Source organism: Tinamus guttatus, unplaced genomic scaffold (assembly GCF_059628265.1).
Source record: "Tinamus guttatus ecotype Peru unplaced genomic scaffold, ASM5962826v1 Tinamus_guttatus_pri_ptg000026l, whole genome shotgun sequence".
NCBI classification, from domain to species: Eukaryota; Metazoa; Chordata; class Aves; order Tinamiformes; family Tinamidae; genus Tinamus; species Tinamus guttatus.
Window position 1 is genome coordinate 1,796,416 of NW_028288560.1, and position 20,120 is coordinate 1,816,535.

The following is a 20,120-nucleotide window of genomic DNA, read 5'->3' on the forward strand; positions in this document are numbered from 1 at the left end:
TCTCCCAGGGCAGCTTGGCCCATGGGGGCTTTGCCAGCAGCGAGCCCCGGGCTCCGGGAATGGGAACTCCTCCTTGCTGAGCGGCTCCTGGGAAGGACGTGGCCTCTCACTGCAGGAAGGAGTCCAGTTTGGCTTGGCTAGAGCTGGAGCAAGGGGCCGTGGGCGCCGGCCTGGACACGTTCTTCTTCTTGCTCCTCACTGCTGCCGGGCGGATTTCCGTGGGGTTTGTCTGCAGGGGAAACTGTCAAGGAGGGCAAGGCCAGGGAAAACTGAGGAGCAACCCAGGACTCGCTCCAGGATCGCAGATCTGGGGCCCAGCAAGGTTGCTACCAAGAAAGAGCTCCCAGCAGGAAAAGCAAGGCCTGGGCTTTGCTCCCTATTCACAGGAGCAGGGCTTGGACATATTCCAGCCCCGTTCCCCCCAGCCCCAAAGGAGCACTCTCCACTTCCATGCCATCCCCTAGCATAAAATGCATAAACCAATCTCAGTGTCTAAGCATCCCCATTTGTATTTCAGGTGTGTCACAGCAAGCACCTCCGTGAGGGAAGCCACAGCACCCCAGAGCTGCAGCCCCACACAGAGCTGCCATCGGAGCAGCAGCACCTTAGGGACCCCCTTCTGAGGTAAAAGGAGCAAAAAACCCTCCCTGAACTGGGGAAGCTCCTGGCCAGTCACTACTTGCTGCAACTAGGGGGCAACTGGCACCTCTGGCTCAAGCATCCCACACATGGGAGCCCACTGGGCCCGCACAGCGAGGAGAAACCCAAAGGGCTTTGCGGAGACCCAGGAGGTTGAACAAAGGGCAAAACCACCTCAAAACAGCACCGAGCTGTGAGCTCAACACACCCACGGGTGCCGATCCGTGCAGGGAAGGATACAGGCTGTATGAACTTGGTTCTGCCTCCCAAGCCGTCGTAGCCCACCCTCACCTAGAGGGAGAGACAAGGAGATGTGTTTGGAGCAGGGCAGCGGAGCCTTGGCTACCTCTGCCTGCACCGGTTAACGGAGAGCCAGTGAGCTGAGCACACTGCGGGCCTGGGAAGGGGTTACGGGCATTTGGAAACACTCTGATGCCTGGACAATGCCCTCACCTTAGTGGAAGAAAAACAACAAAAAAGCAAGCAAAAAAAAAAAAAAAACCCATCCAAGGGCATGAGTAGAGTTTGGGTGTCTCAGCGTTTTTTGGAGCAGGCTGAGCCTTCCAGGCAGCAGCAAGGCGTAGGATTTTGTGCCTGGGGCTGAGCGCACAAGGAAAATACCCCAGGAAAACACTCCAGGGAGGTGGAGGAACAGGACCCAGAGGGTCATCTGGCTCCTGCCAAAGAGGGGCCTGAGCATCTGTCCTCCCTGGAGCCCTGCAGGAGCGGGAAGGAGCTGGGTCACATCCCAAGATTTGTCTTCCACGTGCTGCACTTAGCAGGGTAAAGGCCTCGCTCGCCTCCTCCTGTAGGGGCACGTCAGGACAGAGGCACAGGGGGCCAGCCCCTGACAGCCTCTCCAGGGAGGCCCTCGTACTCACAGCGCCCGCGTGCTTGGGGGGGCCCAGCAAGCTGCCTGAGAACGGCTTCTTGGAGAGCACTGAGTTCCTGATGAAGGCTGGCAGGAGTCCTCTAAGGGCCTCATCCTCCAAGTCTTCTGCCCAGTCCTGTCCCACAAAATAAAGTGGAAAGTCTGGTGACCAGCGTGATTTGATGCCTTGGATTCATGTACAAGCAGCATCAAGGATGTAGGCAGCGACGTGAACAGTTACTCCCGTACCATGGCTTGAGCTATGGTGCTTCCTCCCTCCCTCCCTAGCTTCAAACTTCCCCCTGGGACTCACTGCTTGGACGGAAGGAAGGGAGGGAGGGAAGAAGCACCCGGGCAGCCTGGCAGACCAGCCCCGTGGCCCGCGTAGACAGACCCACCCTGTGCATCTGGCAAGGATCATGTGCAGGGACACAGCATCTCCCCATCCTCCTTCTCCCAACCAATTCCAGACGGCCTCTCCGATGTAGTAATAAATTGGTTCCAGGAGACACTCAAGCAAAGCTCTTGGGAGCCTGTTCTGAGGCTCTGCAGGGGCCCAGTCTGCGGTGGCTGCTTTCTACATGGACAAGTTGTTTCTCAACCAAACAACAGCCAAACTTGAAAGGCGATGCAGAAAACAACATTAGTGTTTTTACCTCTGCTGTTTCCTTCAGAATTTTCTTGGACAGGTTTACCACAGGAGGCCTGTAAGAGACCAAGGGACAAGTCAGCAGAGATTTATTATCCAAGCAGAGCTGGCCAGGGCCGACGGCGAAACCTGCAGCGCGGCGCCAGGCTGCGGGCGAGCTGGCTGATCTCACAGCCGCTGTGGAGGAACGGAGACTTTGATCTCACGCAGAAGCACAAAGAAGAGAGAGAACTCACGACTTTTTATCCAGCTTCTGTCTTTTCGCTGGGCTGGAAAGAGATCTGCAGGGCTGAGGCTCAGGGGTATCCACATCAAAAGTGGCATCCAGATCGATCGGCTCGCCGTGGGCCGGGCGGTGGAGCTTGGGGTGCCGCAGCTCCAGGGGAGCGGGGCTGCGGGCACACACAGAGCAGACGTCAGCAGCAGCCCCAGCAGGTGGGCACAGAGGCACAAGCTCCACTGAGCTACACAACAGCAGTGGGAACAGCACCGACACTGCTGCGCGGCGCACACGAGGCAGCTCGCTGCGCTGGGGCGGGAGCACCGGCTCCCGGGAAGGAAGGGCTGGATAAAACAGAGGATCAGGCTGGGATCCTCTGCCTGGCCCAACTCTCTGCTCCCCAAACTCCAGGGCAGCTCCCTAGAAGGCCAACCCTGAGGCACGAGTGGGAGGCAACCAGAGGAGCAGCTTCCCTGGCAGGACACGGCAGCTAGAGCAGAGTTTGGCAAACTCAGCTCTTCCTTCCATCCCTTGCTGACCCAAACCCTCAGAAACACACACTTCTTTCCAGGTAAACCAGACACCGCCTTGTTGGTAACAGGAGAAACAAAACAGAATGCAAGCAGCTGTGCCACCATGATGCCTGCCAGGCCAGAGCACCTCTGCCTTCCCAGCACGACCTGGTTAAACTGTCAGCTCTCCCTCTGCACTCGGGGTGAGCCTCACCAACCTTTCAAAGACCAGTCTGCTCAGGGTCTCTCTGGTTACAGATGGCACTTTCAGAGTATCCTGCAGGATTTCTATCTTCTTCTTCAAACTCTGGTGGGCAGAGGGAAAGCAGACGGTGAGAACAGTGTTTGCAGCAGGTAGTTTTGCCCCTTCCGTGATGCAGCAAGGGGCAAATCCAGGGAGGGAAGGTGGCCTGGGTAAGCTGAGGCAACCCCAGCCCGGCTCCTGGCTCTGCAGCTGCAGGCCGTGGCCAGCTGCCAGCTACTGCAGCCCGAGGAACGACGTGCTCACCAAGATCTCCTTATCTGCATTCTTCAGATCCTTCTGGGTGCTTTTTAGCTCCTCCTTTGTCTTCTCCAACTCCGAGATGGTTTTCTGCAGCTGCACAATAAGTACCCCCCGAGGAGCAGAGGGCTGCTTACGCCACACACGGAAGAACAAACTCTGCCCTCCGAGCACAGCTCTGTGCTCTGCGGCACCCGCCACCGTCCCCCCGGCCCCAGGGCTGGCTGTCCCCAACACCGCCCCAGCAGCTCTGCCACGCGGGGAGTCCTGGCCAGCCCCTTCCCCTGGCTGCCTGCAGAGGGATCTCCAGGGCTGCAGAACACGGACCTCCTTGCAGAGCTCCCAGCGTTTGCGCCCCGCGGTGACAGCTTTCCCCAGCCTAACGCTGGGCACCAGCTCCCACCTCTGGACCCAACTGCAGCTCAGCAAAGCTGAGGCCAGAAGCAGGCCCAGATACAGACTGGGGTCTTCGGGCAGGGGCCACCTTGTGTCTGTCACCCTCTCTTACCTTGTTACCGACAGAAAACACCTCCTTCTTCAGCTTCTCTGCCACCTCACTGGATGTCTTCCGAGCCTCCTTCAAGTTCTCATATTCCCTGCAAACAAATGACAACACAGTCTGTATTTGTAATAGCAGAGTCTCTCTGCTGTACTTGCATGAGGATCGGGTAAGAATTCCCCAAGACAACCCAAGACCCTTGTTTGGACGCTCTGCAACCGCAAAACCACTGGATAAAACCCAGAACACACCCAGCTCTTCAAGAGCAGAGCCAAGCGATCTGCTGAGCAGCAGTGTGCCAAACATCCCACCTGGGCCATGCGGGACTTCCATAGGGAGCCCCCTCTGGCACCTGCAGCCAAGGGAAGCCTCCCTGGGCACATCCAGGAGGACACAGCGGCTCCGGCGAGCCCGGAGCACCTACTTTTTCAGGGAGACGCAGTAGACCGCAAGCTGCTCCACCGCCGCCTGCCCCACTCCCATCTCACGGATCATCTCCTCCACCTCGGGGCGCTGGCTCTGCAGCAGCGCTTCGATCCTGCAAGAGATTCCCCCCGAGCCGCCGTCGCAAACCGCCCGGGAGCGGGACGGGAGCGCCGCTGCCACCGGGAACGGCTGCTGCGGGAGGCCGGACACGGCAGGCGAGGACATCAGGACGGACAGAACGGAGATGGGGTGGCCATACACACACACTGCACCTGAATACACTCACACACACACATATATGTATATATACATTATGTAAGTATATCTCTATATACACACGAGTGTGCTCAGGCTCTGCCCCAGCGTCCTCCCTGGCTGTGCAGGGAGGCCTGGAGGCCAAGCCGGCCTGCAAACAGCCCCAGGCCTCACTGCTCCCCGGGGGAAACAAGGAAGCAGCGGCAGGAGCAGGGCCGGCCGTTCCCCGCCGCGGAGCCTGACGAGGGGCAGCAGCCGGGGCCGGATGCAGCCTGGGGCAGTGGGACCCTCTGAGGGGGATGGAGGCGGCGCGGCCGAGCCATGAGTGGGCAGCACCGGGGGTCTCACCGCTCCATGCTCCGCAGCTTGTTCCGCAGGCGCCGGGCCTCTTCCTTTGAGCTTCTGTTATCCTCCTGCTGCTGTTCCAGGAATTTCATCTGCTTCTGCGGAGGAGCGAGCACAGCGCGTCAGGAGGGCTCCGGGGGCTGCGAGGGAAGCGGCCCAGCTCGCGCGCACCGCGTGCCGAGCCTGGCATCGGGTCCCCTCTCCCCACGGAGCCGTCAGGTGCTTGTGCTTACTCCATCCTCAGGGACCCTTTGCTTTTTGCAAGCGGGGCGGTCCCCACAGCAAGTCCTGCTGCTGTCCCCCCTCCGCAGGCGGTTCAGGCCCCTTCCCTTTGGCCTCCATTTGTGGCAGGAGCTGCTGACAGCACCCACAGAAACGCTGCCCAAGCCCCTCGCAGGAGGGCTTGGCCGATGAGGACACCCCCAGGTGCTCTGCTCGCCCTGGAGAGGCTCCAGCTCTACCCCAGGCGTCACCCTTGCAGGTTTGCAAGCAAGGGGTGGCATCGAGCGTGCCCCTCAGCTGGACCGAACTCCGAAACCTGCCCACATTAGCCCCTCTGAGCAGGGCTGCGCTGCCTGGGTGCTCCAGGCCTGGTTTTCACACAGCGCTCGCTCCAGAGAAAAGGCTGCCCAGGCACTAAAGCCTCTTAAGGTCTCATATTAAGCTTCTCTTTTGCACAGGAGCTGAAGGATCTTTATCCGCCTGCTCCCAGCGAAAGCGGAGAGGTGTGAAACTGCCGGGGCTCTGCAGAGGGGCAGCGGGGCCGTCTCGCCTGTTACTGCCGCCTCGGCAGAGCCCAGGACAGCCCCCGTTTGCACTGCACAAGCTTCACGCGTTGATGTTCAAAGGAGGCCGTGCTGGACCTTGCTGGGCATTCAGCTGGGGAGCCACAGGAAGGACCCCCGGTCCCTAACCCTTCTGTCCTGCCCGTTAGCAGAAGGGCTTGAGCTGCTGCAGAGGGGTTTCCGCCAGGCAAGGCAGCAGCGGAGCCTCCTTGTAGGAGGCCGGGCAGAAGCGGAGCGCCCTCGAAGCGAGCAGCAGCTTCCACTTGGCAGCTGTCTTGGAGGAGCTGGGAGCGCTGGCGAGCGCGGAGCGTCCTGCCCGGGGCTGCCGCACGCGCCTTGTGCTGCCACCCCGGGCCGGGCAAAACGGCTGGCGCTGGCACACGGTGAGACCCCCTCCAAAGGGATCAGGAAAGGGCAGCTCCCCTCCGTGCTCCCGTGGGGCATCCGGCCTCATCGGCATTGCTCCAGGGGGATGCCCTCAAGTCACTCCGCTCTCATCCCAACAGAGACACCTCAGAGAAGCGGAGTTTCCATGTGCCCCCCAAACCCTCGTTCTGGATGCCCAGTACGGAGAGGTGACCGGAGCGCTGGCTCCCTGGGCTGCCACCCTCGCCCTGGCCACAGGACAGAGGCAGGAGCGGTGGCTGGATGGCAGCCCACTCTGCTGACACTCTTCTCCGTAGGTTTCCGTTTGATTTCCTCTCCAATCAAACCGCGGAGCTAATTTTCCTTGAATCCCGCCTGGCCTGAACCCATTTCGGAAGAACATTCTACCGCAGGGAGCCCACGTTCCCGCGCCGGGGCCAATCCCCACGCACATTTTGCACCGGTGCCTTTATGAGCTGCTTTGCTGGTGAGGCTCGGGCAGCAGCTCCGGCGCCGCATCCAAACTCCCCCTGGAGTTGTCCCGGTTCTGCTGGTCCCACAAAGAACCCGAACAGAACAGAGCTGGACAGAGCCAAGGTGCTGCTGGGCCACAATGTACCTTCAGGGAGGAGCAGAGCATGTCCGTCTCGCCCAGCACCTTCTGCAGCGACTCTATGGTGGCGTTGCGCGTGTCCAGGGTGTCCCTCAGCCCATCCACGACGGCTTGGCATTCCCGCTTCTCCTTCTCTGGAAAAGAAAGGGAGTCACGAGCCCCGTGCACGAGGACTCGGCACAACAGGCACCGCTCGGCGCCCCGGCTGCAGCCCGAAGGGGCTGAGCTCAGCGAGCGCTTCCAGATTTTCTCCAGCAAGGATAACAAGTTCCCTTAAGCAGCTTTGCCCTGCGAGCAGGAAGCTGGTGCCTCCCAAAGCAGGGACGGGCAGAGCAGGGCGGTCAGACGGAGCCGCCGCGGCAGCGACGCCATTCCAGGAGCGCCAGGGCACGCGCCGAGAGCTCCCGCTTTTTACAGGTGCCGAAGCCCAAGTTGTGCTGCTCCAGGTGCTCCTTTTCCCCCCGGCACGCAGACAAGCCAGGCACAGGGCACATGCTTGGAGCACCAAGAAGGGGGGCAAAAGCCACTGGATTGAGTTTGGCAGGACACGAAGAACAGTTGACAAGGGGACCCCCCGTACCACCTAACAGAGCACAGCCGGCATCGCTAGGGAGCCACACGCGTTGCATGGTGGCAGAAAGCAGCAATCCCTCATGCCAGGAGCGCTGCGAGCAGAGGAGAGCCCTCAGCTCAGCATCTTCTGCCTTTGCTAACGCTCCTCTGTGGCTTCAGCATCTCCCTGGGCAGCAACTCGGCACCTTTCCGAGCTCCTTGTCCTCCGAGCGGCCCCGTTTTGGATTGTGCCGCCATGTCCCATGGAAGCACAGACAGAGCCAGGCAGGACTTCGGCAGAGGAGGGACGTGCGGGAGCAGATGCACACGGTGGCCAGAGGAAGCGGCCGCACACAAGGGTTCCTGCCTCTGTAAAGTGCTTTTCTCCACTAATCCAACACCTGAGGCAGCCCTGCCTGGGGATGCTCCCCTGGGATGCAGGGACCCCAGAGCCACTAGAAAAGTTAGGAAAATTCTCCTCCTCCTGTCCCCAGCTGCCTGGAGCTGGGAGCAAGAGCCCAGGCACTCCGTGCTGCTTCCAGCTCCCGCGGTGCCTGTGAGCTCTGCACAGAGCTCCAACCTCCAGGGCCCTTTGTGAGCTGATCAGACACCGGCACTTACCCAGTGACTCCACAGAGCAGGAAAGATCTTTAGAGTGGAGAATTTCCACTCAGGAGCCACCAGAGAGCAGAGTGCCCACAGCAAAGGAGGCAGGAGGTGGGAAGCAGGCTCTTCCTTCCAGCGCGAGGACAACAGGACGGGACGGGAAACGTCAAACCCAACCTCTACTCACCAGGAGCTGAGAAGATGAGCAGGCCTCCAGGCAGTTTTTCTTGGATAAAATCCTAGCAAGCATCCCAGCCACCTTCCCCAGAAGATTTGGCTCGCTACCAAGTCCCTAAACTCAGCGAAGCTGGCAGGAGAACAGGCCTCAGCACAGAGCCCGTCCAACGCTGCTCCGGGCTGAACCCTCTGGAGCAGCCACCGGTGTCCGCCCCGGGGAAGGCGCCGGAGCAGCAGCTCGCGGGGCGTGGGTGAGCCCCCCGCAGCCCCCCAACATTTCTTTCCCCCTTTCTGCTAGTGCGCGTCCCTGCATTTCTGTCACTCACACTGACATTTTCCTTTCGCTGCTCATGACTCATGTGCTGATGACAGGCTGCCTACAGACGATGCTCAAAACCCATCGACAAGTCTCCAGGGCTTTTGCTTTCCCTGCCTCCCTCCACCACCCTCTAAAATTCAGGAGGAGAAGATGGAAGCGCACACAGAGCGCGAGCTCCGGCTGCTCCCGGGGCGGCGCACGGGGCCCCGCAGCGCTCGGAGAGCCCAGAGGCTGCGCGGGCTCCGCGTTTCCCCCTCCTGCACGAGGGGCAGTGAGAGGGGCCGTCTGCAGCTGTGTTTTCCCAGGACGCAGACCACAGGTTTTGTTTCCAGCAAGAGCACATTTAGAGCTCGCGATTAGATACGCTTGCAGAGAGCACCAGGGCCAAGCAACAGCCCTGTGGGCTGCTGTTTAGCTTTAGGAGAGGCTCTGCGCAGAAAAAGCTCTGCAAGAAGCTGCTCCAGCAAAGCAATCCCAGCCAGCACCGTGCGCACTGGGAGGCCGGGTCTGCAGACAGCTCCTTCGGGCCGGGGCGCCCGCGGGCGGCTGCCACTCACCTTTCAGGGCGAGCTGAGCCTTGGTCCTGTCCAGTTCGTTCTGCAAAGCAACAGAGAGCCCCGTTAGCACAAGCCTCTCGGCGGGACGTTCCCCGGCACTCGGAAGCGGCGCCGGCACCGAGCAGGTGCCAAGAGCAGGACGCAGCGGCGGCGAGTTGCAAACGAGCGTTATCGCAGCAACGCAGGGAGCATCTCCAGCTGGCACTCGTCAGGGGGAGCAGAGAGGATCCCAGGCTCATCTTAGCCCTGTCAACCTTGTGTTTCTCACGCTGTCACTCATCTCGCCGCAGCTAGATAATTTTGGAAGGCTCTCAGGAAACACAGGAAATCAGACAGGAAGAATTTGGGTACCGTTTTACCTAAACAAGGCAATAAGGCAGGGCCGTTGCCAGACTGGCTGCACTGAGGCTTAGGAGCAGCAGATGCTGCTGCTGTGGTGCATTTAAACAGGGTGCAGGGCACAGGACACGAGCGCCTGCACAAACACACGAGAAGGCAGCAAAGCGCACGGTCCAGGGGCACTAACTCGCAGCATGTTGGGTGCTGCATCGCTGCAGCCTGGATGCTGACAGGAGCTGACAGCTACCTTGGCCGGCCACAAACACATGAGCCAGAAATGAATCCGTAGTCGACCCGGGGAGCGTTAACGTCTCCCGAGCGCCACACGGGGCTGAGGGGGATCAGCTGCTTCAAACATCTTCAGTAAAGATCAGAAAGCAGGAGCAAATACCACACAGTTTAAATTGCAGATAACATAATAATACGAGTTGTCAACACTGGCTGAGAGCCAAAGGAAATATAGGGAAGGCAGAAAGAGGGTCAAGAAAATGAAGCCTCTTTCCATCTCTGGAGAAAAATAGAAGAAAGGCGATGAGCAAAATGCAGACGATGCCTCCAAGAGCTGCGTTACAGAGAGCTGCAGAGGGAAGCAGGCAGGGACTGCAGTGGAATAAAACCACAATAAAACGCCAGCACACGGCGAAGCGGAGCACAGAGATCCGCGTGAGCCGCACGGCGACGCGCAAATCCAGCGGCCGCGGAATCCGGTCGGAGCCGGCCTCCTGCTAACGACACGGGGAGGAGGGAGAACACGGGCTCCAAGGCTCCCGGGCGGCAGCTGGGAGCAAAGCCCGAGCTTGGATTTGCCCCCAGGGGCAGAGGCAGAATTAACTCTGCTGCAGGGAGCGTTCGGAGAAGCCGCTTCCTCGGAGCCCTGTTCAGGGACGATTAGCGACCTCGCGAGATGCGCTAATTAGCATCCAGGGAAGAAATCCTGGGCTACCGTGAGCGGCTGCATCAACTGAAGCTGAAATCCCTCATCCTCCGCCACGGCGGCGTGCAGCTTCCCCACTCCGATGGAGGGAAGCTCCCTCTCCCCTCCGCCAGCCCCGTTACGAGGCAGGGGGGTTGCGGGATCACATCCTGAGCACGGGCAGCTGGTAGCCCAGGTTTCTACTCTTCCTGGGAAAATTATCAGCAGGAATCCTCTTCCTCCTACCTCTTTTTTGGCAGCCAAAGCCTCCTCATGGCCTTTGCAAAAAGGCTGGCATCTTCGCATGTCCAGACGAGCCTCACTGTGCTGTCAGACCCCAAAACTGCCTCCTTTCCTGCTCTTGCAGCACCCACATGGGGATTATTCTGATCAGCGAGGACCACATTTAAGAGTGATACAGGTTAAAGAAAGGCTCAGCACCAAGAAAAGCTTCCAAGAGAGAGATGTCACAAGAGCATTTGGCCTGTGACCTGCAGCCACTCCAGGGAACAGAGACACTTCAGTGACCCAAAATACTTCAGGGCAGAAGCAAAAGTGGAAAGAAACCTACTCTCTGGAAGATAATTAAATAATTCTCCATCTACAAGAAGACATTTCAGAGAAGTCCGCAGTGCTTGGAACCACTTGGGTCGCGTCACACCACGGGAGATGGAGTTTGAGTCTCACCATGATGGTCATTTGCGTTCTTAAGGCGCTGCACGTCCCCTGAGGACATGGCAGCACCACTGCAACAGGGAGCTGCTCTCAGAGCAGCTTTGCCCAGTGCCAGAAAGCACCAGTACAAACTAACTAGACTGATCTACAAAGAGAACAGTTGATTCTTTCCCATTAGTGACCTCTGTTTCCTAATTAGGAAGTCGCACGTTTAGGGCTCAGTGTTGTGACACCAAAACCAACTCTCCGGCAGAGCGAGTGCTTTGGGCAAGAGCCCCACGGCAAGCAAGGGAGCAGATCTGCAGCAGAGCCTGTCGAGAGGGGGAGGCCGAGGCACCCGTTGCATCCTCATCCTTTCCTAGGGAAGTTTTCACCCATTTCCAAGTCACTTCTCCTGCGGGAACTGATCTGAGCGTGTGCGAAAGGCCGCGCTGACCCGCGCCACGGCCTGCGTCTCGGGGACGTGGCTTCCACAGGTGACAAGGCTGCTTTTGCCGGTGCCTCTGCGCGCACGCACACACACTCGGCCTCCACTCCCCTTGTTAGGGGTCCTGGAGGACAACAGCTCGCTGGTGACATCACAGTCTGGCTTGCTTCATCTTAAAAAACATATGAGGTACATATAGCTGTTGCCATGACGATGCTAATTATGGTAATTGCTGCACATGCTGATTCTAAACACAAGAGGGTACAAGCATCCCGTTATAGCAAGGTCAACTTGGTTTGGTTTTTCCTTTCGGAAGAGTTAACGGGAGCACACAGGGAGCCAGGTTCATCCACAGGAACTCGGGGGAACGGAAGGAGCGTCCTGGGATAACCCGGTGGAGAGGATGGCCCCTGGCGAACAGCTCATACCTCCAGCCAGGGTCCCCGTGGGGAGCACTGTCCCCTCCTCCCGGGTTGATGGGATCCACTTCCCAATTCCTCTTGGGAAAGCTAGGCCTCCTCTGCATGCCGCCCTGCTTTTTTACCGCTACGTGCCACGCTCCTGCCCGCACAGAGGGGCTTCCTCCGACAACCCCTTCTCTCCAGGGTGGTGAACGTGGCCTCATCCCCCCGGGAACAGCAGCAGCTGGATGCTTCCGTGCTGCTGCTTTGGGAGACTCCCAGGCCAAGTGGAAACCAGAAGGAAGCACGACAGAGCTGAGGACGCAGGGCCAAACCAGGGTCAACCCTAGGCCACCACAGAGGCCAGGCTGAGCACGGAGCAGGACAGGAGGCAGCCGCAGGGCCCAGCTTCGCGTCTGAACCGCGAGCGCGGCCCGAGCCGACGTACCTGCAGGCTCTCCGCGTCCAGCACCGCCTGCTCCTCCGCGGCCACATCGAAGAACAGCTTGTGGATGATGTGCTTCCTGCTGACCTGGACACAGGAGACACGAAGGCGCCTTAGGGACGCGGCTAGGGGAGCCGGGCGCCGCGGCGGGAGGCACCGCTCTGCCCCGAGGCCGTGCGGGGCCGGCCGGGCTCCCCAGCCACCGCGGGGGGATTCGGGCACTCGTGCAGCGAGCGCAGCCTGTTCTCTGGCAGCCGAGGCCCAGGCAGCTGCCGCGGCGCTAACGCGATGCCAAATCCCGAGACAGAAGGCCGCGCTGCTTTCTGCAGGCAGAAGGTGCCGTAATTGAATGTGATAGCTCTCCACACCTCCCCCATGCAGCTCGGCTTTGTGTTTTAAGTATTATATACAGTCATGACACCAGCTAATTGCATAGTTACGGCTACATAAGATGTTATTTCGCGATAACTCCATGGTAACCCGGGGATGTTCGAGGCAGGGGAGAACAGAGGGAATCAACAAGTCAGGCAAGGAACAAGGGCCGAGACCTTGAGAGAGGACAGAAGCGCGAGCGCAGAAGGAGCCCCGGCTGCGGGCGGCTGAAACCCACGCGCTGGCTCGAGCCGGCGCCGCGCAGCCCCCACGGGGCCGGGCCTCTGAGCGACACCGAGGACACAGAGGCCTCCAGAGAGCTTCGCTTCCCTGCTGCACCCCCAAAGTTGGTTTTCCCACCCCAAAAGCCAAGCGTGTCCTTCCCCCCAAGCCGCTGCTTCCCTCGGGAGCGGAGCGCTCCGCGGGGAGGACTCGGTGCCTGCTGAGGGGGGACCCAGAACCGCGAGCCCTCGGGTAGCTCCTCTTGGCCACCTCCTTCGTCACGCTGGTGCTTAATTCACTTAAATAAAAGCCAGGAACCCCCCGAGGCTCTAGGCACGGAGCGGCTCCCCCGGGGCGGCGGGACCCTCGGCAGCAGCCGGGCCTTCCCGCGGGGCAGGGGCTTCCACCGGGGCCGCGGGCGGTACCTGGATGCGGCACTGCGGGCAGGTCCGGCTCGGCGCCGTGTCGAACCACTGCGCGAGGCTGCGGGGGAGCGAGACCCGCGTGAGGCGGCCGCGGGCGCCCGCGCGGCCCCCCGGGGCTCCCCGGGCCGGGCCCGGGAGGCGCCGCCCCGCCACGGCCGGCCCGGGGGCCGCGCGGCGCTCACCAGGCGCGGTGGAACGTGTGGCCGCAGGGCACGGCCGCCACGTCGCGCTCGTTGTCGAAGAAGTCGGAGCAGATGGTGCAGTGCGCGCGGATGGGCATGGCGGAACCGGCCCGGCGGAACCGGCGGAACGGGCGGAACCGGCGCCGCGCGGGGCCCAGAGGCGGCCGCGCGCAGCGGCGCGATTCAAACCGGCCCGCGCGCCGCCGCTTCCGGTCCGGCACCGGAAGCGAGCGCCGCTGCGCCGCGCGGGGGCGTGGCCTCGGGGCAGGGGGCGTGGCCGCGGCGCCGTGTACCCTGAAGCCTAATGACGGCGCCGCAGCCTCAGCGCCCCGGCGCCCACCCGCGGCTGGGCCACAGCTCCGGGCAGTCACCGCCGCCACCCCTGGCGCCCCACAGAGAGACAGGGCAGGCGTCGCTGGTGCTTTCTCAGTTTGTCCTCAGCAGGGGTCTTTATTTGCCAGAGCTACAGCGCGGCGGGCGCTCGCGGGGCCAGCCCGGGCCGGGCTCAGCCCCACACACATGCAGCTGCGAGAGGGGACGGGGGGCACGGCCGTGGGCGGGGGGAGAGGCAGCTCCGGCCCGGACGGCCGCACCAGGGCCCTGGGCCGCTTCCAGGTGTCCTCCCCCCAAAAAAGCCCCTGCGGGAATAAGCCGGGGATGCGACATGCTGGGGCCCCGGGGCAGCCTCCGCTCCTGGCACCGCGGTGCCCCCAGGCCTGGGGGACACGTGAGGCTGGCACGCGAGGGACAGACTGAGAGAGCGGGGGAGCCGCCGCGGGTGGCGGGAGCAGGGGGACGGGGGCCATGCTGGGGAGGCTCTGCCTCGGGCCGCGGGGGCCGGGGCACGTAGAAAAGGGGAGGGAGGATGGGGGCGCCCATGCCAGGGGCTATGTACACGGAGCGGGGGGGACGGTGGCGGCGGACGGGGGCGGCGCGGCGCTCAGCCAGTCTCTGCGCTGGGGGCCTCCGCGGCGGCCCCGGCCCCGTTGCACGTGGAGGCGGGCGGCGTGCCGGGGGCCGGGGGCTGCGCCGGGGCTGGGGCCGGGGCCGGGCTGGCGGCGGGGGCGGCATCGGCAGCAGCAGCGGCCGGGCTGGCGGCGGTGTCGGCGGCAGCCTCGGGGGCGGGCGGCGCAGCGGGGGCCGCGGGGGCCGCACTGTCCGTGGCGGCGGCGGCCGGCGCCGGCTCCGTCTGCTCGGGCGCCCGCAGGCGCTTCATGAGCGTGGTCACGCGCACGGCTTTCTGCGGGGACGAGAGCAGAGATGTGTCCCCCCCGGCCACCTCGGCCCTGCGCGCGGCCCGTCACCGTGGTCTCTACCTCCCCGCCAGCCCTGGGAGGCACCTCAGCTATCAAGAGACCCCCCCGGGCACGACCCCCGCTGGGGACCTCCTTGCCCAGGTTGTGGCCCCTGAGGCCACCCACCTTCCACTTGGCGCGGGCGAAGTTCTTCTCGATCTGGGCGCAGACGCCGTCCTTGATGTTCTTGTCGGAGGCGGCGTTGCCAGAGATCCTGGGGGCAGGCGCGGAGCGGTGAGGCCCCCCGTGCCACCCGCCGTTCCGCGCGCCCCGCTGCGGCCCTCACCACTCGTGCGAGATGGCTTCCTCGGCCGTGATCCTCTGGTCCTGCTCCACCTCCATGAGGCGCGTCACCAGCTCCTTGGCTGCAGGCACAGGAACGGCTCAGCCCTGTGGCGGGACCCGCGTGGGGTCCCCGGGGAGGCGCGCGGGCCCCCGGTGCTGCAGCCCTCACCCGCCTGCGAGATGTCATCCCAGTAAGGGGGGTCGAACTCGTAGTCACCGGCCAGGATCTTGCGGAAGAGGTTCTTGTCGTGGTTCTCGTAGTCGTCCTCATCTGCCTCCTCGTAGAACGGTGGGTTCCCCGAGAGGCTGTGGAGGCAGCGAGGGGCTCAGGCCAGGGAGTTCAGTGCCGGGGCCCCCGTGCCGCCCCCTGCGCGTCACCCGCTGCCACTCACAGGATGTACATGATGACGCCGATGGCCCAGCAGTCGACGGGCCGCCCGTACCGCTGCCGTCCCACCACCTCGGGAGCTGCAAGGGAATGAGGAGGTGGTGGGGATGCCCCCGGCGCTCGCTCCGCTCGGCCGCCCAGCGGCTCCCCCGGAACACCCAGATGCGGGCGGGTGGTGGTGGGTATGGCCATGTCCCACTTGCCCAACAAGCCAGGGCTACCTAGGCCAGGGTCACGTGCAGGACCCACCACCATGGTGGGAAGGCAGAAGGACCCTGTGGATACGGCAGCGCCTCCCGCCACGTCCCAGCCACCCTGGCCACCCGCCCGGCTCGTCCTCACCCAGGTACTCCGGGGTGCCGCAGGGCTCCTTGATGAGGCCATTCTCCAGCTTGGCCAGGTGGAAGTCACTGATGACGATCTTGGAGTTCTTCAGGCGGTTGTAGTACACAAGGTTCTCGAGCTGCCGGCCGTGCGAGCAGTGAGCGCGGGGCTGGGCGGCGTGGCGGCACCCATGGGTGCCAGCACCCCCGCGCTCCCGTCCCGTCCACTGGCCCACCTTGAGATTCCTGTGCACGATCTTGAGCGAGTGCAGGTAGGCGACGGCCTCCAGCACCTGCCGGATGACGTTGCTGGTGTCCCTCTCCGAGTAGTAGCCCTGATCCAAGATCCAGTCGAAGACCTCGCGGCCCGTGGCCCTGCCGGCACAGGGAGGGCGGGTTGGCAAGAGCCACGCAGCAATGTCCTCATCGCCCCGCGCTGCCTGCACTTACAGCTCCAGGAAGATGAAGTACTCCTTGCGGGTGATGTAGACGTCCACCAGCTGCAGGATGTTGGGGTGCTTCACCCTGGGCCACCGGAGAGACGCGGTGGGTGGACGGGGCACGGTGCCCGGGCACCCTCCCTGCGCCAGGACTGCCCCCAGGCGCCGTTTCCGCCACTCACATTTTCAAGATGATGATCTCGTTCTTGGCCGCCTTGCGCACCTTGCGCCCGTCCCGCTTCAGGAACTTCTTGCAGGTGTAGAGCTTCCCCGACGTCTTCTCCTTGGCCCGGAAGATTTCACAGAACTCCTCCCTGCGGAGCGAGGAAAAACGGGATGGGGAAAGAGGGAGCATCAGTGTCGCCAGGATGTATTTGCAGGGCTACAAGGGCACAGAGGAACCACCCCAGTCACCCACCAGCACCCGTTGCCTGGAGGAACTCACCCCTTGCACAAGGTGGCAAGGGGAGATCCCCACAGAGCAACCAAATTAACAGGAAAGGGGGAAAAATTGGGGCAGCAAAAAGCCCCATTGTGGCCGAGGGGCAGGAGGAGGAGGGACCTGAGCCCTGGCTGTGCCGTGGGGCCAGGGAGCGCAGGGCCGTCTGCCAGGACGCGGCAGCTCCGGAGTTATCGTGAGCGCTGCCCTCAGGAGGCTGCGGATGACGAAACCCTCCTCTCTTCTATTATTCATCGCGGCCGAATCAATAGGGCCGCCGGGAGCCCTCGTGCCGGGCGCTGCGAGGAGGCGACGCCGATCCAGCCCCGGCGCTCCCGCAGCCAACGGGAAAATGTCCAAGCCGGGTCAGAGCAGTATCCGTCAGGAGCTGCTTCCACTGCTTCTCCGAGCACTTCATCACAGGTCCCTTCACGGCCCAGGGAAACTTCGGCCGGAGCAGCAGCGCTCGGCTCCCTCCAGCTTTCCCGGAACAGGAGGGTCCTGCTCCCACGAGCAGCTTTGGGGAGCCGTGATTATGCAAAACCGCTGCAATCCCAGTGGATATTTTGGCACGGGGAAGAGGGAGGGTTAATCGGAGCAGGGCTGCAACGCTGGGCTGGCAGCAGCGGAAAAAATTCACTGCAACAAGCGACGGTGCCCTCGGAGCCGGCTCCGAGGCTGCGGAGAGGGATAACACCGGGCCGGCGGCCGCGGGAACGGCACCATCCCGGCCAGCAGGCACCTCGTCCCGGAGCCGCAGCCACTCACGTTTTGATGACCTGGCCCAGGTCATATCTGTCGGTGACCTCGGACGGCTGGTTATAATCCTTCTTGTCCCCCAGCGTCACGCAGCCAAACGGCATCGCAGGGCCCGGTGCTGGAAGGGCGGCGAGGCCGGGTGAGCGCCACGGCGCCGCGCCGGTGAGCGGGAAACCCGGCGACGCGCAGGGGCTGCCGGCGCAGCCCGGCACCGGGCTCCCCGTCAGGCCCCCCGCTCCCTGGTTCAGCCCCGCCTTGGCCCATCACGCTGCCTCTTTAGCTCGGCGATGCCCGACGGGCTCCCGCAAGGAGCACCGGTGCCAGCCGGGCCAACATGTGACGAGCTGCACTGCCTCAGTGCTCGGGCACACCGGCTGTTTCGTGGTCCCCACCCCTGCTCTGGTCTCAAACAACATTTTGCCCCGGGGGCTTTCTGGGCACGACTTCTGTGACACGGGACCTGCTTTGGAGCACGGCGGGGCCCTGCTCCCACCCTCCCGGCGGGATTCAGAGCCACCTGCGCGAACAGAACTGGTGGCAGCGCTGGCCTTGCTTAGCGCCTGCTGCCCAAAAGGCACCGGCAGCGGCGGCCGCCGCCGGGCACCCCAAGGCACACAGAGGCGCCGGAGAGGACGGAGGCGCACGGGATGCGGGAGCCGGCGGCTCCGGGTACCCGAGCCTGTTGCTATGGCGATGGGAGCTGGAAAAGCAGCGAGCGGCACCTCGCTGGCGCGGAGGGGGCAGGGCCGGGCAGGCACCGGCGCATCCTGCCCCTCCACGCGCCAGGCGCCCACGCGGGCCCGGGGCCGGCGACCCGGGTGCAGTGGGACGTGGGTCCCGCCACCTGCTCGGGCGCCTCACCGCAACGCGCCGCTCCGGCCAGGAGGACGCTGCGGGATGAGGATGCCGGTGGGACGAGCCCACTCATGTTTCTCAGCCTTCCTTCGGCCTCACCGAGCTGCTGCCAGGGAAAACCTGCCTGGTGCCGGCCCCAGCGGTCGTTCCATGCCCCCAAGCCCAGCGCGGCAGCGTGGCCACCCGCTCCCATGGCGCTCGAGCTGCCCACAAGGAACAGCGGGCACGCGGAGGCGGCCGAGGCACCGGGGTGCCTGGGCTCAGCGTACGGGTGGGCGGCCGAGCCGTCGGGACGGCCGCCACGGGGACCAGGACGGGATGATCCGGGGGCTCCATCGCTGCCTCCGTGAGGGCTCATCCTGCTCAGGCTTCATCCCAACCCTGGCCCCGGGCCGAGAGCAACTCTCCAGCGGGGAAGGGGCACCTAGGGGGTGAGGGGGCTCCTGCCGCAGGGTGCAACCCCTCCCCAAAGCACCTAACTGGGGAGCAGCAGCGGGTGCAAGGCAGCGCGGGGAGGCGGGTGGCAGGTGCAGATGGAAGGATGACGCAGCCGCCCGGGGACCCCCGCTCCGACTGGAGCCGCACGGGTGCTGGGGGGCTCCCAGGGTCTGCATCCTTCCACCTGCCTGCTCCCAGGGCAGCGATCCCGCCGGGTGCCGGTGCTCCCGGTGCAGCATCCCGGGAGAGACAGGTGGAAAACGCAGCAGGGAGCGAAATAAGCAGGGGCTTGAAGGGCTGCGGAAGCGAGTGCCGGGGCGATGGTACCCCGTGGTGCTGGGGCGCTCGCCCGCGGCGCCGCAGGGCGCGGAGCTGCCTGCAGAGCCGGGGAAGTGGAATGGGAGGATAAATAAATAAATAAATAAATAAAAGTCTCTGGCAGTGGCGAGCCGGGCGCGAGCGCCGCAGCGGGGGCGCGGGGCTCCCTCCGGAGCGGCGGCTGGGGGGGGAGGCGCCCCAAGCTGGGTACCGGGGGGGTGCGGGGGGTCTGGCAGTGCCCCCCGCACCCCACGGGTCCCACGGCAGCTACTGCCCCACAGCGGGGCCCGGAGGAGCCACCAGTGCTGGGGTCCCATGAGGAGGAGGCCGGAGCCCTGCACTCCGGCGGCTCGGGAGGGGCCCGTCCCTTCGGGTGTGTGCGCGGGCGCGGGGGGGAGCGACGCGGACACGCGTGGGCGGCCGCAGGGCAGAGCCCCGACGGCAGCCTGCGGCCCCCCGCCCCGGTGCCCCCCCCCAACCCACGCGGTTACCGACCGGGCACGCGGAGCTCCCCCCCCGCGGGGCGCGCACACGCGGGGCGCACGTGGAGCGGGGCGACACGCGTGGCCCCGCGCAGGGTCCCGCGCTCACCTGGACGCCTCTCGCCGCGCAAAGTGGGGGTGGCACCGAGGCGCGGGGCCGAGCGGAGCGGGGCCACGCGCCCCTCCTTCCCTCCCTCCCTCCCCGCCGCGCAGCCGGAGCCGGAGCCGGAGCCGGTGCCGGTGCCGGTGCCGGTGCCGGTGCCGGTGCCGGTGCCGGTGCCGGTGCCGGTGCCGGTACCGGAGCGCAGCGCCCCGCGCGCCGAGTTGCGAGGGCGGGAGCGCGCGGCCCCGCCCCCCACAGCCGGGGAGGGGCCGCCCCGTGACGTCACCGCCAAACTTTGCACCCCCTCCCCACGCCCCCCCGCCCCCCCAGGCTGGGGGCACCCCCGGGGGGGCGCGCGCGGCGCGGGCACGCGCCCCCCCCCCCGTCCCCGCGCGCGCCCGCGGGGCCCCGTCCCGCGCCCCCCCCCCCCCCGCGGGTCCCTTCGCTTCCACTTAGAGTCACCTTCGCTCCCCATTAGCGTCACGCCCGCCCCCCCCCCCGCCTCTGCCGTCTGCCACCGGCTCCCTGCGCCCAGGGCTGTTGTTTTTTTTTTTAAAAAAATATTTTCCATAATTCATAGGGAAAAAAAAACGGGGGGGGGGCGGGGAAGAATAACAAATTGCCGCAAAATGCAAAAAATCACGTCCGCAAAATCACGCGACAGCCCCGCTGGGCCCCGCAGGCACCCCTGCTCTGTCGGC

The 20,120-nt window shown here is 64.0% G+C and overlaps 2 protein-coding genes across 2 annotated transcripts; both read right to left on the reverse strand.

Moving 5' to 3' along the window:
• Positions 1–106: 106 nt before the first annotated feature.
• Positions 107–13,392, reverse strand: TRAIP (TRAF interacting protein). The gene is made up of 15 exons (XM_088527309.1): positions 13,295–13,392; positions 13,113–13,170; positions 12,097–12,180; positions 8,894–8,933; positions 6,689–6,816; positions 4,922–5,016; positions 4,317–4,430; positions 3,902–3,989; positions 3,400–3,489; positions 3,110–3,198; positions 2,396–2,551; positions 2,167–2,215; positions 1,521–1,646; positions 880–930; positions 107–229 (listed from the first exon to the last, which is right to left on the reverse strand). The coding sequence occupies exons 1-15, from the start codon at positions 13,390–13,392 to the stop codon at positions 107–109; spliced, it is 1,389 nt and encodes a 462-aa protein (XP_088383435.1).
• Positions 13,393–14,234: 842 nt separating this feature from the next.
• On the reverse strand, positions 14,235–19,543 carry CAMKV (CaM kinase like vesicle associated). The gene is made up of 11 exons (XM_088527316.1): positions 19,426–19,543; positions 17,233–17,341; positions 16,208–16,339; positions 16,036–16,110; positions 15,822–15,960; positions 15,605–15,725; positions 15,267–15,342; positions 15,044–15,180; positions 14,876–14,954; positions 14,716–14,803; positions 14,235–14,534 (listed from the first exon to the last, which is right to left on the reverse strand). Exons 2-11 carry the CDS (start codon positions 17,325–17,327, stop codon positions 14,235–14,237), a joined length of 1,242 nt encoding a protein of 413 aa, XP_088383442.1. The 5' UTR covers positions 17,328–17,341; positions 19,426–19,543.
• Positions 19,544–20,120: the final 577 nt, after the last annotated feature.